General features: G+C 41.5%; 1 protein-coding gene across 4 annotated transcripts in view; it reads right to left on the reverse strand.

Annotated features, from left to right (window-relative positions):
- The window catches only part of unc5ca (unc-5 netrin receptor Ca), a 186,327-nt gene extending 170,933 nt beyond the window's left edge, over positions 1 to 15,394 (reverse strand). For 2 of the 4 annotated variants that reach the window (XM_085179181.1, XM_085179179.1), the window contains exon 1: positions 14,613 to 15,394. In XM_085179181.1, coding sequence (XP_085035307.1) covers positions 14,613 to 14,730 — 118 coding nt within the window. In that variant the 5' untranslated portion in view covers positions 14,731 to 15,394. The remainder of the gene's footprint in view (positions 1 to 14,612) is intronic. The other 2 variants (XM_085179177.1, XM_085179178.1) reach the window with 2 other exon arrangements.
- Positions 15,395 to 17,114: the final 1,720 nt, after the last annotated feature.

Consider the following 17,114-nt stretch of genomic DNA (forward strand, 5'->3'; position numbering starts at 1 on the left):
TTCATATCAAAGTTTGTGTTTGTGTTTTGGGTTTTTTTTTATGTTGTTGTTTTAAAATGTGCGCGTTCGCTTCGCTTGAGTTCAATACGGTATTTTCATCAAATGCGCATGTGTGTGAGATGAAAATACCGCAAAGTTTCCCAGTAGGAGCAAGTTCGCCCTTAAAAATGGCAGGAAAAAAATGCACAGCAAAAAGAAAATATGAAGATGAACACAGGACGTTTTTAACAGAGTGGGAGAGTTTATATTTTTTTGTTGAACGCAATGGCAAGCCATTCTGCCTTATATGTCAGACGTCATTAGCGCATTTCAAAGCTTCAAATCTTCAGCGCCACTGCAGCTCACTCCATGCTAACATCGACCAGGAATTTCCAAAAGGGACTGAACTTCGCAAGCACGAGTTGGCCACTTTGAAAAGTCAGGCAGAAAAGCAGATACAGTTTTTCCAAAAATTTACGAAGCGGTCAGAGACCATAACGCTCGCATCCTATCAGCTGGCTTGGAACATTGCACGGGCTAAAAGGCCATACAATGAAGGGGAGTTTGTTAAAAAATGCCTCAGTGACGTTGTTGAAATCTTGTCTCCTGAAAACGACAAATTAAAACGCATGGTATCAGACGTCCAACTGTCCCGCCACACTGTTGAACACAGAATATCGGACATTAACACGGCTATTGAATCACAGTTGCACTCTGACCTTCAAGCATGTGAGTATTTTAGTGTCGCATTGGATGAGAGTTGTGATATACAAGACAAGCCTCAGTTGGCAATATTTGCACGGTCTGTGTCAAACGATTGTGTGATCTGTTCTGACTGACACTCATGTGAAAGAATTGCTCCGAGTAGCAACAACGGAATACAAGCCGGATTTGAAGAGGATTGTTCAAGGCAAGGAATGCCAGAAGTCCCACTAAACAACATGCATTGTAAAAGTAAATGCTATTGTAGATTATTATATTTTTGTTTGTGGACTTGGTTGAACTGAGAGTTTGTGTGTGTGAGACAGTGCACACAATGTTCATTGTTGAAAATGACTGGCCTGTGGTTTTAGTACTGTAGGAGTCCATTTCTGTCATTATCGTGTTGGTGTGTGACATTTACAATAAATCTGGCTGAGCAGAGATGTGTGTATTTTGTGTGTTGTGAGTGAGTGAGAGAGAGAGAGAGAGAGAGAGAGGGGAAAGGATGGGTGATGTCCATGTGTGCCTATGTGTATGATGTGGCTCTTTACGGTAACACAGTAAAAAAAAGTGGCTCTTGGTCTCTGACTGGTTGGCCACCCCTGGTCTAAGGTTTAGAGTGCTGACCTCAGCCAGACACTGTTAAAGTTTGGAGTTTTTTCAGAACAATAAATGTTGGCTCGTTAATGCTTCTGATGCTATTGCTCTATCTTAATTAAGTGGGAAATATCTGCATGACAGCATGGGAAACCTAACATCATTTCATATAACACGCTCTAATAAGGCCTAATTTATGGCATCAGGTTATTCTAACTCTAGTTCTCTGATGCTCAGGTCACTACATAGTCTGCATAACCCTGATGGCACCAGCCTGTCTGAAACTCAGCAGCATTTTGTGATCTTAACTCTGTGCTCATTAAATAATTCATCAGACACACCCCCCTCTTGAACACAAAAAGCGTTAGAACTAAAACCTTAAAAGGGCTAAACGGTAGCAGAGCATCGTGAGGAAGAAACTATTTTTGGGAAGGCGGGTACATCTCATCCCCTTTAATCCTGGAACAGAAATGTCTTTCAGCTGAGAATTGAATGGCAAATATCACAGCAAAAAAAATCTAAAACCTCAAAGGTCTGTGTCCTCAGTCACTAGAGTGTGCTTGCTTAAAGAAAATTAAATTTAAATGAGCATCATTTTATTCATAATCACCTTCATAATCACATACATAACTGCCTACTGTGGGTTCTGTGTTCTGTGAAGTGCAGGTGATTGACTTTCTGCCTGTTGAGCTGTATCATGTACTGCTTCCTGTTCAACCTAGTGAGCCAGTTCTGTAAAATACTGCAGGTAGCAGCACAATGTCAGAAAAAGAAAATGTCAACTCAGAACTGGCAAGTTTGTCATTAGCTGCAAGTTTCAGTTCATTTCCAAACTAAAATTAAACTTTCGCGAGTTGCAAGTTGACCTGAGGCCAAAACGGCAGCCCTGCCCTCATTTTCTGACAAGACCTCAGCACTGAGCAGAGATAAACCAAAACCCTGGAGGGACCCAGAGGAGGAAGCAACACAAATAACTACAGTTACAATACAAGGATTTGGATGAGCTAGAGGGAGCCGTGGGCATTGTCTGGCTTTAGTCAGCTACTTTCTGCTTCTTTTGAAACTGTTCCTTGGGTGTGGATGACATTTCTCAGAACAGAGAAGGGGGAAAAACACTTCAAATGTTTCCACAAAGTTTTCCTTCTTCTGCCTTTTGTTCAAAGTTTAAATCTCCTCTTCCCCTAGGAAGGAAGGAAGAAAAGAAGGAAGGAAGGAAGAAAGAAAGGAGAGGAGGGAAAAGGCTCAGACCAAAGAGGAGAAAGATGAGAGAGGGTGAGGAAGTGACAGATGCAAGGCAACGTAAAAGAAGAACACGCACGGACACACGAGAGCGCTGAGGAAAAAGGAGGTTCTTTTCATGTGGTGAAATAACCCTGCTGTGACACTATGACATAAGCCTCACATTCATTCATGCGAGCAGATAAAGTAACCCATATGCACGCTTTTGGCACAAATGCAACATATATAGATTACAGAACATACCATAATGCACAGTATATTTCAACACCAGGCGATGATGCTGTAACTGTGTGGAGCTGCAAGCCTTTGATTTGAGGTATATGTTCAGGCATGATGTGGTGCACTGCTGCGGAGCTGATGGCAATAAAACAGCAAAACTTGAAAAAAAAAAAGATGCACATAGAAACAACAATAATTGTGGCGTCATATAATCAGGTTTGGTGCAAATGTGTGCTCCCGTGTTTTGGTTTTTACTGTGCAATTAATGCAATAACTCAGAAAAGAGCGCTTTTAAAATGCATAGCCATATTCTGACAACAAAAATGCAAAACATTAAATCGTTTTCCAAATACATCCCCAGCCAACTCACTGAGTTACAACAAATTTGGTACAACGATGATTAGGCTGAGAGATGAGCATTTTGTGAGGATAATGGGGATATAATGAATTGTTACAACTGTACAGGTGGCTTTTCCCGCCTTCCTCAAACTCCAACTGCCAAAATATCAGACATGGTCCAAGACAGTGACGGGAAGTAAAAAAACTGCCAGAAGCACAACTGCTACTGCATATGGAGACACAGTTTCTATCCACGCTCCTACTTTAACTGCCAAATTAACCGTTCAGAGCCTGTGAGTGTGTGTGTGTTGGCTGCCCTGCATTCACACCCCCTTGTATGCTAGTGTTGAACAGGGTAGAGACACTTGTCCCTTAGTGTACTGTGTCTGTGTCTTTCTCCTATTATTGGCGCTCTGATTTAGCCACATGTCATTGGACACTGAGCCAGTTTGTGTTCGGAAAAACCGTTACTGCACAACTACACCAGCTGTGCCTCGGGGAGGAGATGATGATGGCAACCGAAAAATAAAAAGAGCAAAGAAAAAAGAAAAAGCAGAAATATGCCTGAGGTGACTGGATGGGACGATCTCAAATCAAATTTGTTGGATCGCAGTCTTTGATTTGAAACACCTGTCTCGCATTGTGGCCTTTTAATAGTCTTCATAAAATCGTGGCTTCTGCTCATATGAGCCAGTTCTGCAAAGAGTCCATTCTACTATCACTGTGAAAAGAGAGCTAATCTGTGCCTTTGTTGCAAGCTCAGAATGAAACAAAGACTGTGTGGCCCCCCCAAACTTCATGAAGACTCTAAAGCCACAGTAACAATCTGCCACACATGAAAAATAAACAGCTCCTTGACCTAAAATGTCCAAATATAAAAGCGAAGAACTGGAGCTGGTAAGTGGTGAAAAAGGAAAAAAGATAGCAATTATAAAATCAAGAGCCTACTGAAAAGATGTGCAGCTAAAAAACAATACTTTTAATTTTAATAGAAACCTTTATCGTGGCTGTTGGATCCTTTTATGATTAATCAGTAGTCATTCATTAAATCCACAAACTTTTTCATTAGATTTTTTTTTATAGATTTGTGGTAAAAAGTAGTTCTGAAGAACTAGAGTTCAGACTGAGTTATTTACTATAGAAAGGCAACTTTCTATAGTAAACTTCAGTGTTATTTAATACTGAAATAATTGACTGATGTTCAATTTGTTTTTGACTTTTTTCCATGCGGAGCTATTTTAGCTTTTCTCAACTAAAGCATGCGTAGGTGGCTGCAACCGTGTATAATTACATCTAGATTACATCAGCTGTCAGATGACGGCAGAGAGCCCCAGTGTTCATCCTACTTGACGCAGATCACAGATAATGATGCGACACTACACTGTTTCATGACCAAATGTTCCCCACTTTTAATTAAAATGTATGTTTTGATTATTTTTAAGCATCTAAAATGACAATTAAAAAACAAAACATTGAATCTTTGACTAAAACAATAAAACACTGACATTTTAAATGTTGTCCAGTTTCAGAAATATACAGTGCAGTATCTCCAAAAAGCCTGTCAAAATGAGTTAAATATTAATATTTAATTAGGACCAGAATTGTGTTATATCATCACTTTGAGTTGCCAGTTTTGTCTCCTCATATTAGAACTGAAATTTCAAGACAGAAAGTGACAGCACAATGTGTGTCTTAAGGGGGTATTTTTCAGAAATTGTATCATATAACTACAGAAATACTTGAGGATAAAATTATGAAATGCCACCAAGTAAAGTGCATACAATATTAAGCATGGGGTGTGGGCATAAAATTGAGAGAATGAGACATTTTAAGGTCAATCCAAGGAGAGGATTGTTGTGTTGTTAATAAAAATCACTAAATCTTGTAATGGACCCCAGCAAGCCTGAGAGTTTAAAAAAAAAGTAGACAAGCATCAAGTTATGACACATACACACATGCATGAACACATACACTCAAAGCCTGTGTGGGAAGAAATCAATGAAAACAAAACATTGCTGAAATGTGCTATAAACAACAGCAAAAAGCAAGTCAGTAGGTCTTTACTTTTATAGCTGCACTGCTGAGTCACAATGTGAAGCACCCACAATAAAAACCAACTGAGGTTGCTGAGACACTGTACGAGAGACCATCTTTAATCTCTGTCATTCAAAACAACTAAAGCCGTCACCCATTGACCTCATCAGCACCCCACTTAATTTTAAGCCTCTTTGGAAAGAGCCTTTCCTAAAAAGTAATATCTGATTATCTCCGCCAGCTGCTGACTCAATGGCTGGCAGCAAACGGTTGATCCTTGAATCTTTTTTTAAGCTTTTAAAGCATAAAAGGTTATTTGTGCGATAAGTAAAAGTGGAAAAAATAAACAGAAATAACTTTGATAAAGTCAACAAATTTAAAATCCTACCCTTCATTCGGAAAGGTGAGTTTGCTAAGCTAGAGTCGTGATTTGTCAGAAGAATGTTTGAGTAGTGTTGTGTTTGAATGCCTTCCTTCACAGGCCCACCTATTTCTTAAAGTAGCTTTTTTGTTGGGTTTTTAACTTTTGATATCTTTTTTATCTCTTTTTCAAGTAAAATAAAAGCCACTTTTTGACTAGCACACCTGTACCTGTGTGTCCTTTGCTGGTTCCATTGCAGACTGGTTAACAAAAACTATATTTACTGTTGCAGGGTGACAGAATTTTGTTTGACTGTTAGCTGTTCAGTTTTAACACTGAGAAATAAAAGGCACACACAGATGGAGTATTTTAGGCCAGCACTGTAAACCACCCACTTATGTCCTTTGAAGTGTTGCCTTACTTTAGCATAACTTTCAGTTACATTTTTCCTCATTATCTGAGAAGTTGCTTGATCTTGCTCTAGTTTTCTTGCTCTAGATGTTCTTTAGACTACCTGAGTAGGTTACATCTTAATTTCTGATATCTTTAGCCTGCACATAAAGCTAGTGAATCACTCACTGGTCTAAACTGCAGCTAATTTTGATACAGATCAGTGCTGCCTTTTCTGTTTGGAGCCAGGAACAACCAAGGGTTGTTGCTTTTCAGACTCCCATCTTCCTCAGACCAAATCAAACATTAGCTCACTAGAAACATTAATCAGTGACGATCTACAAATAGACTGATGAATAGGGTACTTTAACTACATGGTAACTGGTAGTCTTGTATCAAGTGAAAACATTAACTCTTTAAACACTGCACGAATACATGTCTCCAATTCAGAAGCTCCAAGTCCAAGATGTGGTTAGTCTAGGAGCCATGAGGAGATGCAACTGACAGCTGTCAATCAAGAGTCACGTGAAAGACATCAAAGCTTTTATCCTTTATTAAATAACTACACAAATTTACCTATAAACAAACAAACAAAAAAGTCAACTGACTCCATATTTGATTAAATACAAATGACCTAATACACTGTAGAACAAATGAGGCTATTTTTGTTCATCTTTAACGGCCTCAGCTGTGAGTTAGGCTTTCCAAACTATTCATATGAGACATAAGGCCTTTCTTTGTGTTACTTTAAAACAGCTAAAGTGCAACGCGCTGTTCTAGGATATTTGTTGTCAGACTTGAATGTTTCAGTATATTTTGGCACTAGACTTTATTTCCACATTGGCTACAGCCCCAAGTGGCAGCTGCCGCTCCAGTCATAACCTCAAAACAAGCCAAGTAACGCAAACTTCATAGAGTGACCTTCAACTTTTAGTGTTTTGTTTAATCAAATTACGTTTCTCTCAGAGAACTGTCAGAAAGGTGATCCCTTCTATCACCTCCCCCCCCCCTCGATCCCTAGCCCGTCTCACTCTTCTATGATCACCTTTTTCCCTGATGAACAAAAGATTTCACAAAGCAAGACTTTCTTTTTTTTCCCACAATGTAAAGTCATTATTCTCTCTCCTTTGTCTCCACTCTCCACCTACAAGTACCTTCCTACCTGTGTTCCTCTGGGGGAGGTGTTGGTGGAAAAAAAATGCTGTGTGCATGGATAATTCTGGAATATAACAATGTGATATTTCATCTGCACGCGCACACAAACACACTCGCCGGACACAGAAAACGTGCCTTGTCAGCGAAGTACTGCCCATATTCATTAGCCACTTAGAATGCTGTGTTCAAATGAATCAAAGTAAACTGCTTACACGTAATCTTGTCACCCGCAGAGTAAAATATACCACGTCTGTTATTACATTGGTGTGGAGCCAAAATGAGTCAATGGCCTTGCAGTACCATATGGGTGTCTAGTATACAGAGTATATTTGTGCGTGTACAAGTTTCGACCTACTGCAATAAATGCTAACAGAATAAGCTGCTGTCATTTGTGCACATTATTATCTGTGCATGTGTGTTATGTATTTGTTTTTCATAAGCCTACAAGGGGAATAACACGGTGAATTACATCATGTCTATAGCGAGCAATGGCCGACCAAAAGTGGTGGTTTTTGGGGGGTTTTTACAACACACACTAAATCCTCCTTTTTTCTTTTTTTCACTGCATCCTACTGAATTACAATGTATGCTTTCAAGAAAGGCTTCTATGTGCGTTTGTTTGTGTACACGGATATGTGCAAAATGCAAGTGTAAGCCTAGGAGGTAAAAATTTGCAGTGGCGATTATAGTAATTATGGTTTCAGGTTTTTTGGATATTCCTTTAGATGGACCACAAGATTACCAGGCAGTTTTGGCAAAGAAAGAAGGAGAGTGGGGAAAAGAAAAGAGTTACTGTTGGGGAGGGGGTGGACTGAGGGAGCAAGGGAGAGAGGAAAACTTTCAGAAGACAGGGAGAAGGAGAGCAACAAAAAGGGAGAAGAGAGAATGTAGTGGCGAAAGATACGAAGACGAGAAGACTAATCCTTCAGGCAGCTTCCAAACACTACTCAGCCTGCTCACTCGCTCCCTCCTCCTCCCTGTTCTCCTCCCCCCATCTCGCTCTCCGCTCTCGACCAAGAGTTGAATGGACTTTTACAGTGCAGCTTTGTTTCCCGTCAAAAAGGAGCATGAATGTCAGATTCTCAAAAAAAGAAAAGAAAAAAAAGAAATAAAGAGAACACCTTCTTATGCTGTTCCTTCACTTCCCTTCTCTAATCCAACACACTCTCTTTCATCGTGTCTCCATTTCCCTGTGTTTCCCTATGTTTGTCCTTTCTTCTCTGCTCCCTCACTCTCACGCTCTCAGTATAGGACAAAGCTCATAACAAGCTTTCAGTGGAGACAAAAAGGACCCGGGACCCAGCCTCGTGGACCCCCTGTCGCGGCATGTCATCTTTTCTCAATGGCAGCTTAATTACATATTCATGGCAACACAAATAAGACGCTCTTGCTCCAACACACAAACACGCCACTCGGCCAAAACACCCAACACCCATCTGCTGGTCGTGTGTCTGCCCTCGAGAAACTGTTCTTCCAAAAGAGAGCAACACATATGTGGAAGTGTCTCGCCTCATATTCGCCTGTTTGAAGGAGTGACACTTGTGTAATGCAGCCACACAAAAGTTTAAGCGCTGCAAACATCTGTGATATTGTTAAAAATAATAATAAGATACACACATTTTAAATTTGCAGCCTGTCTTTAATATGTGCACCAAGCAAGCAAAAAAATAAAAAATAAAATCTGGAGACTGAGCAGACTGTAGCTTTGGCATGAGTCCAAACAAAGTGTCAAAGACAGACACGGGAGGGGACAAGGGATTAAGCTGAAGAGGCAGAAGTTGTTGGGTCCAGCCCCCCCCCCCCCCCCCCCCCCCACAGGAAGATGAAACAAAGGTGTCATATAATCGCTTGTCTCCAATAAGTGAAGCTTGCTGCTTGTTGTTTCTGAAGCAAATAAACCAACCCGCTCTATTTACTGGAGGTTTTACAGTATCAAATAAAAAGAATATATAGACCATGAAAAGCCTTGGCTGGCGGCTGCAGACACAGGCAAGGCCTTAAAACAAAGAGATTCAGGGTGAGATTTCAATGAAGAGCAGCTGGCATAGTGTGGAGCTCCATTTCTCTACCTGTCTCATTCCTTCCTTTCAGTTCCATTTATCTGTACTGGACCCGTAGGAGAAGGCGTTTGTGTTTGTGTTTGTGTGCGTGTGTGTGTGCGCGCGTGTGTGTGTGTCTCAATGTGTAGGCAAACTCTCTCTCCCTCTCTCTGGCAGATAGATGAGTTTCTGTGACCACACACACACAAAAAATACAAAATGTCCTGCTGCTTGTGGGCCCCGTTCGGAAGCACAACAATATGTCCACTGTTTTGGCTACACTCTAATTAAACAGCGTAAATCTAAGTAGAGAAAGACGCTGAGTGGTGAGAGACGGCAGCAGCAGGGGAACAAAATAATAAAAAATGACAAAGATTTACAAGGCAAACAGCATGTCAAAGGTAGCAGATGGGAAAGAAGAAAAACAGGACAGAGAATAGGAGAAATGGGGACATATGACAAGAGGGAAGAGCCGAGACGTGGACAACAGCACAAAAATCTGTGGCCTGGCACTGAGTGGCAGGGATTCACCAAGTCCAACTGTTTACTACCGGGATCAGAAATGCAGAGTTTCATAAGCAGCAACTTAATCACAAATTACCTTTTTTTAGCCTTAGAAAACAAATTCTATAGGATGTTTCTTTACAAAAGGTCATTCATTTTTTTGTTGGTTTTTTACAACTCAACCCGATCTGCCCATGTGCAGCTAATTTTCATACCGTTTCTGAATGCATTTTTTTCCCTTGCTGGTGGAGCATAATTAACAAATTTTAAAGATAAAAAACAGTCAAACAGGGTTATCATTTTCCTGAGTGCAGGATTCCATGGGACCAACGGGAACTATATAGTAGGCCATTGATTGAGAACAAACAGCGTTTTCTCAGTACAACCACCCTACACACAGAGACACGCACACGGGCACAGACGCAGCTAACAAAAACAAAAAGCCTGGAAATGAGAGCACCAAATGAGGCCTTAGGTTTCTCAGACCATGAAAAATTCATAATTCCAGATCTTTACATGAAACTCTAGAAGGAATTAGGCCTAACAGCGGGAGACGCTGGGAATCGGTTTCAGAATATTTTGCTTTCTCTTTTTAGTCTTTTCTCTAGCTCAGGCTCTCTCTCTCTCTAGTAAACATGCACGCTCACACAGACACGAATGCACACAGCAGAACACGAGCGCACACACAGGGATGCATTCTTATGTTCCATCCTGGGTTTTCCCCTGCGGAGAGTAAGATACTAAATGGTGCAAGTGGTGTCTGGCGTGACGCAGTTTGTCGACACAGCCTTTTGAAAACCGCACTTCTTCAGAAAGAAGGATTTCTTGTCTTCTTTCCTCAAAGAAAAACACGCCTGCAAAGTTCTCTGCTGCTACACAAACAACTCGAGTTCGGGCTCTTGATTCTCGAAATAGGTTGAGCTGTAATTGCTATGTGTTGATGTACTGAAGGTGGACGGCATTTTCACAGTGCAACATAAAATGTACTCAGTGAATAGATGAGCAGCCATGGCCACAGGCAAGCAGGGGAAAAAAAAGGTGAGTAAAACCCATTCAGCAACTAACAGAAGACACTGACTGAAAGGATAGAGATAGAGAAAAGGTGGGTGGTAAAAAAAAAGTCTCATCACAGGTCACACTTAAAGAGAGAGTCTATGAAACACACGGATGAGTAAGCAAGGATACGATTTTTTTTAAGAAAAAGGCAGAGGGAGCAAGGGAAATCTGCCATCACTGGGCTACTGCTAGCAGCAGGAGGGTCTTCGATACAAAACAACCCCAGACACAGTCAAAGACTTCCTTTCACACACTCCCATGAACGCCTGTCCGCGCACACAAGCCATGCACATAGAGTATGCTCACACACACAACACACACAGAAAGCAAACAGAATGCTGCACTGTCTGAGTGAAAAAAATATCTTTCTGTGTGTGTGTTTGTCTGCATATGGCAGTAAGTGTGACAGTCAGTGAGCTTGTCCAGTCCTAGTGGAGTGATCAAAGCTAGTACAAACCACCCAGAGAGATCTCCCTTCCTCATCCATTCATCCTTTTGCTTTCTCACTTTATCTCCCTCCATCTCTCTCTCACACCCTCTGATGCAGAAACGCCATCATATTTACCACACAGAATCTGCTCAACCAATTGCACAGCGCTGGCTTGAGCAGCACAGCCAATCAAAGTGGCCTATTTAGTTCCAATAATTCCCAGCTGCCCCCCTACAAGCACTGAACCCTGGATGGCGGCACTACACCATAGGACAGGGACATAGCATAATGGGAGACAGCATGGGAGCCCTGGCAATATTATAATGCCGAATGTGCACACACACATGCAATGAAACGCCACATGAGCTCGGAACTCTATGACAGTGCCAAGTTCACACAAACGCGCAAACACACACACACACACTCCACAGGAGTTCTCTGAAACCGTCCCCAACCTGCCAAGTTTATGAATGCACACAGCTCACAGGAGTCGTGTAAGTCCAACTTTACAGTTCTGTACCAACGCATTCACATACATATGCAACTACACACCAACAGTTCTCTGTAGCTATAGAGCACAGCTTTAATCAAAGTGAGAAAGCATCCTGAAATAGATCTGAATGTTCAGTTTAAAGAAACGTGTAAGCTGTAACACAACAAGCTGCTACACAAATGCACGAAAAGTTGAATTGTAGAACCTAGCTACACAGCACCTAAGTCATCATGATTTTTTTTAAAAAGTGGACTTCTGAGACTTTGTGCAGCAATCTTGACATCCATTCATTCCAGATCAAATGTAAGGGGGCTTAGCTAATGGCTTTAAAAGGCACAACTACTTGCACTCAAGCTGGCATGAGAGGATTTCAACTAACACTCTCCTCTGATTGTACTGTATGTGCACATGTCAGAGTGTGCACAAGCGTCTTTGTGTATGAGAGACTTCTCCACAGCCCAATACACTTTCTACAGTGCTGCACAGCTAGGAGAGACACGTCTGCAAACCAGATTAAATGACTGAGAGCTAAAAAATGAATGAATAAATGAAAGGTTCATAATTAAAAGCTTAAGGGAGAACTAAATGTGAAGTAAAATAACTTGGCTTGAACCCTTTGTGTGAAATAAGTGTACTCAAAATGGATTTAAAAAAAGAAAAAACAAAACAAAACAGCTTCCCTCTATTTAAGAAACCTTTGTGATTCATTACGATCAGATTTGAATCAAAAGCAGCGCCAGCATCATTCCCACAAACACCATCATCCTGAACATCGTTAGTCATGACTTCAAAAACAAACTCTGCTATTAAACTTGCCAAAAACCACATATTCCACTGTGGAGTACAAACTAGAGGCCAACAGCTGGCCCTAAGACATTCAATGATACATGAGCAGCACGGCAGAATAATCTGGTTAGAACAACTGGATGTATTTTCCTGTTCCATGTACACCGGAACGATGTTTGGGATTTGAAGGAGGTTCTCCCCCACTGATCCACAGACAGGATCAACTAGGTACACAAAGACACCCCCCCCCCCCCCCCCCCCCCACACACACACACACACCCCTTCCGTTAAGTTGTGTTTGTGTGTTTTACCCCATTCAATAGAACAGCTAATGAAGTGACTCCTCTCACACAAGGAAACGACTTCAGAAACACGAGCCAAGTTGGTTGTGAACAGTGAAAGAAAACACACACACACATAACAGCTACGCCAAATGGATGCGGAAGAGGAGAAGCAGAGAATTCTAAAGCTTTTTTTTTTTTTAAAATGAGGGCAGAATGCGAGAAAAACGACACTTTTCAGGACTGTGAAAATATACAAGTTTCTTCTCCCTTAACACGCATCAACAGTTTAAGCCTCCAATTATCAGATTTTACTATGAAAGTTAAATTGAGCCGCGTATTGGCGCCGATGTGCAATTTATCAAAAGGTTGGTGAAACCCTGCTCAAATCGTGTCCCCTAAATTGCAACGTATCGATTTAACAGTAAACCAATGGAGAACGGTTATAATGAATGTTAGCGGCAGTTACTGAAATGCTGTTCCCCAGGGCAATGAGAGAAAGGTGGCAGCAACATCATGTCCAATTACTACCCAGATTCGGCACAAAAACCTGAGGCTAATCTGTAATGTCAATACTAATGTATGCACTACATCCTTGTGTAGCATATGACAGTTACTCTAGGGGATCTTTTAAGAGTTTTTCAAGTGGAATTATTAGTTTTATGGCAGAGGGTGAAGCTTCGCGTCAAGTCTTTATAAGAAACTATAGGGTCATAGCTAAATAGAAGACAAACATCAAGCAAGAGTGGCTTTAAGAAAGTCAGCTTTTAAAAAGGTGGTGGTGAATAAAGCTGTGTCGGAGCTGGGCATTAATTCATTAAAACATTAACAGGGCACAAGTTCTCCCTGAGAAGGTCAATAAGAATGTGAAAGCTGGAAAGATGCGTCTGGTTTCAGCATTTTCACGAATCCCACATGGTTCATGATTTAAAAAAAAAAATCCTATCCAGGAGAGCATCCGGTTAAAAGTTGGGCTGCTTGCAGTCTATGACCCGCAACATTCCCCACAAACACCGGCCATAGTGGGTGGTTGCTTCTCACTCTTCAGAAATATCACTTTAATATCCCCGTTATGCTTCACTAGGGTGTATAGTAAGTAACGGCTCTAATACTCAGCACCGAAACATCTTTGCATTATGTGTTTGCGCTATCTTTGGATTCTGCTTAATCCCGCTGGGCTGACGATCTGCTGGTATTACAGTCCTCACTTTCAGCCCATTCCTTCTGCCTCCTTCCGATTGCGTTATGAGATCCATAAGACTGTAATTGCCTTTAACCTTCTGGCGGCGCAGTGTTCGTGACTTCTGATCAGTCTTTCAATCGGAGCAATGGACCTTCGTTAATTTTAACGAAGTACTGCGCAATTAATGCACTAGTCGCCCAATCAGAGACTCTCCAGCCCTGCCTGCCCTTCACGGTGTTTTCACATTAATGTAACTGCATCTGCGCATAGTTCATTTGTCCGCTCAGAACTGAAACAGAACTGACAGAAAATCCCCGCAATATTCTGTTCTGCCCGCGAGGTCTCACGATGCTGCTCGCGAGTTTTGCAATTATATTCCTATTTATCTGGTTCTCGATAGTGGGTCAAGTGCACGTTTCTCTGTGTATTAAGTCTCATTTTTAATTCATTTGTCTAAACAGCAGGCTATCGTTTTCGGTCTTCCCAGATTAATTAGCCTATTAGTCGTATTTCCCTGGGAAGAAAAAAAGTGGGCTGTGAGTTTAGCTGCTTTTCAGCACAGTTCCAAGAAAATGCGCATACACAGTTTACACATTAAGATGCTGACCATATACTAAGCTAGTCTTCTGCTCCAAGTCAATTTAAATGGAAATATGGCCAAAAAAGTAGATATCCTTGTTGAGGGGATACTTCTCTGGGTCTACTAATTGACATGCCGCCCATACCACTTAAACGCACCTCGGTAGTGAAGGAGAAGGCCCATCACTTTCAAACGTGCAAGGTGTAATTAAAGCGCTTGACAGAAGACGCGCTCTCACGCCTTACCTTGAGCGACTCCTGCGTGTATTAGCACCAGGACAATCAGGATCCTCGGCAAGGCGCTCATTCTCACCAGGCTGGAGCTCCCGAGTACTATTCCACTTCTCTGTCCACTTTTACCCATTACAGGCAACGCGTAATACACATAAACTCCTCCGTCCACGGTGGGTGAAACGAGAACCCACCCCCCAACACGTCCACCACAACAGGATCTGCTGGTTGATCAAACGTGTCCAAGACCAAAGCGGCTGGTGTGTAACTTCTAGTCCCGATGTCTAAGTCCGTCTCAAAAGGCGCGGGGCGAGCTGTGATAGCAGAGGTGGAAACAGCCACGGGCTCCCTTCACTCGTGTCAGCGGCACTGCTGCCTTGCCACTAAGCTCTCTCCGTGCGTTCTCTCCTTCTCCACCGTCTCTGTTTACGCAGAGAGAAATGCCACCGCCCTCTGGCTACCATGCGAGACCATGTTTCTCCCTCTCTTCTCTACTTTGCTTCCCTTTCCCTGTCTTTCGTGAACGTACACACGAAAATCCGAAATGAAGATAAAATCTCAGCTCACGCGTTTCACTTTTATTGACACGTCTGAACAGCGTTGTGCTCGTGGCAGGTGCGTACTTTCACTCTAAAGACGGTGAACAGACTTTAAAGAACCTTGTATTTCCTCCTAGATGCTAAAATTTAGGAGAGAGGGAGTAGTTTAACTTTTTCCTTTACTTTCTTGGATTTTCTTTATTGACCATCTATTGATTGCACGTGTACGAGCTTGTGCGCCTCCAAAATCTCTCAGTGTGGAGCAAAGCAAGGATAGGGTTTCTCGAGAGCTTAGTTTACCGACTAATGCCTGCCCCCTGACGGCCACGTCCGTTGGACCTGCATGAAGACATATCAGTGAGAGGTATGATTCAACAACAGCTTCTTTTATTGCTATTGGGTTAAACAGAATAGATGGATTATTTGATATTCGCAAGGAATAACTGATTGTGCCTGTGACTGTTCGCTTTTCTCCTCATTCTTTTTACCACATTTCTGCCCCTCTAGTGCCACCACTGCGTAAAGATGAAGGTGCGTGTACCATAAATCCAAGTGTTGTTGTGACCCTCGGACTCAGTTGCTCTTCGAACTACTGAACATCCACTTCTTCTTGATGTGCATCATCTTAAAGCAGACTACTAGAAATAAGTGATAACTTGACATAGACACGAGCACAAGGATTTATTCAAAAATGAATGCCTGAATGTAAGATTTTATTAAAAGCAAAATGAGAGACCGTTCACCTTAAAAGGAGAACTCCTTCAGTGCCACTTCCCATAGATGTGCTAGAGAATAATGAACTTTCAAATAAAATTATGCAGTAGCAATAACCACTTGAATTTTGCACTGCAATCCTTTAATAGTTCTACATTTGCAGACTTAAGTGTCAAAACTTTTTACAAGGCTACATCTAGATTCTTATTCCATTTTGTCAAAAGTACAACCAGGTATCATGTGCATCTTTAAGCATTATATGTAACCAGTGTCACCTTAAAGTAGCTGAATAATAAGGAGGAAAAATGCTTAAGTCACTAACAGACTCAAAATAAACTCTATACACATATCAGTATGTGTGTTTCCAGCACGCACACACACACACTTACAGCTACCATAACTCTTGACAGTGTTGCTGTGCAGTCATTTGAGCAGCACAGCCTGGATCATGCATTGTAAATGGCAATAGTAAAATATGCGCTTGGTGCCATTTGTCACCACAGCAGCCCTGCAGCTCAGTGACTACCAGTGGAAGTAGCTGCTACCCACAGGGACCTGTAAAAGCCTTTTTATTCTGCCACTTTATTGGGAATGGGAAAGCAATAAGTTACCCAAGAAACATATGGCACACTTAGATATGGATCGGGACTTACCCCAGCAACAGTCAACGGGAAAGGGATTCTCACAGTTCCATGTGGCCGTACAACACATTTATATTTTGTATACTCATAGTCTGCCAGTGGCTTAAATGTGTAAGGAGAGTATTACGGCAGTTTTGGCAGCATCTCAGTAAATCTGGTAACATTTGCCTCTTCCTCAAAATTTCCTTTGGAACTACATTCTCTCAGATTTATTCATGAAAATGTGGAGGCCACCAGCAGTATATGTTTTGATTTCCCTCATTCTTTTGACCACATTTCTGCCCCTCTAGTGCCACCACTGCGTGAAGATGAAGGTGCGTGTACCATAAATCCAAGTGTTTTTTTGTTTTGTTTTGTTTTTTTAAAAAGAGGTATCATTGGATTCCTTCAAGTCAAGTTGAAAGCATTGTGATGTCAGCCTTGCTCATACTGGATATTTAATCATTTTGGCTTTAACGACAAAGTTTAAGAATTGATACAGCCCTCTTTTTTCCCATACTTTCCAAAAAAACCAAAAAACAAATATAATCCTGATGAGATGAGGTTTTCTCAAACTCATATGGATTTCTGATTTTAAGTTTTAGTCTGTCACAGACTAGATAAATTGACTCAGGACCCCATTT

The sequence above is a fragment of the Neolamprologus multifasciatus genome, chromosome 12, assembly GCF_963576455.1.
Source record: "Neolamprologus multifasciatus chromosome 12, fNeoMul1.2, whole genome shotgun sequence".
Lineage (NCBI taxonomy): Eukaryota > Metazoa > Chordata > Actinopteri > Cichliformes > Cichlidae > Neolamprologus > Neolamprologus multifasciatus.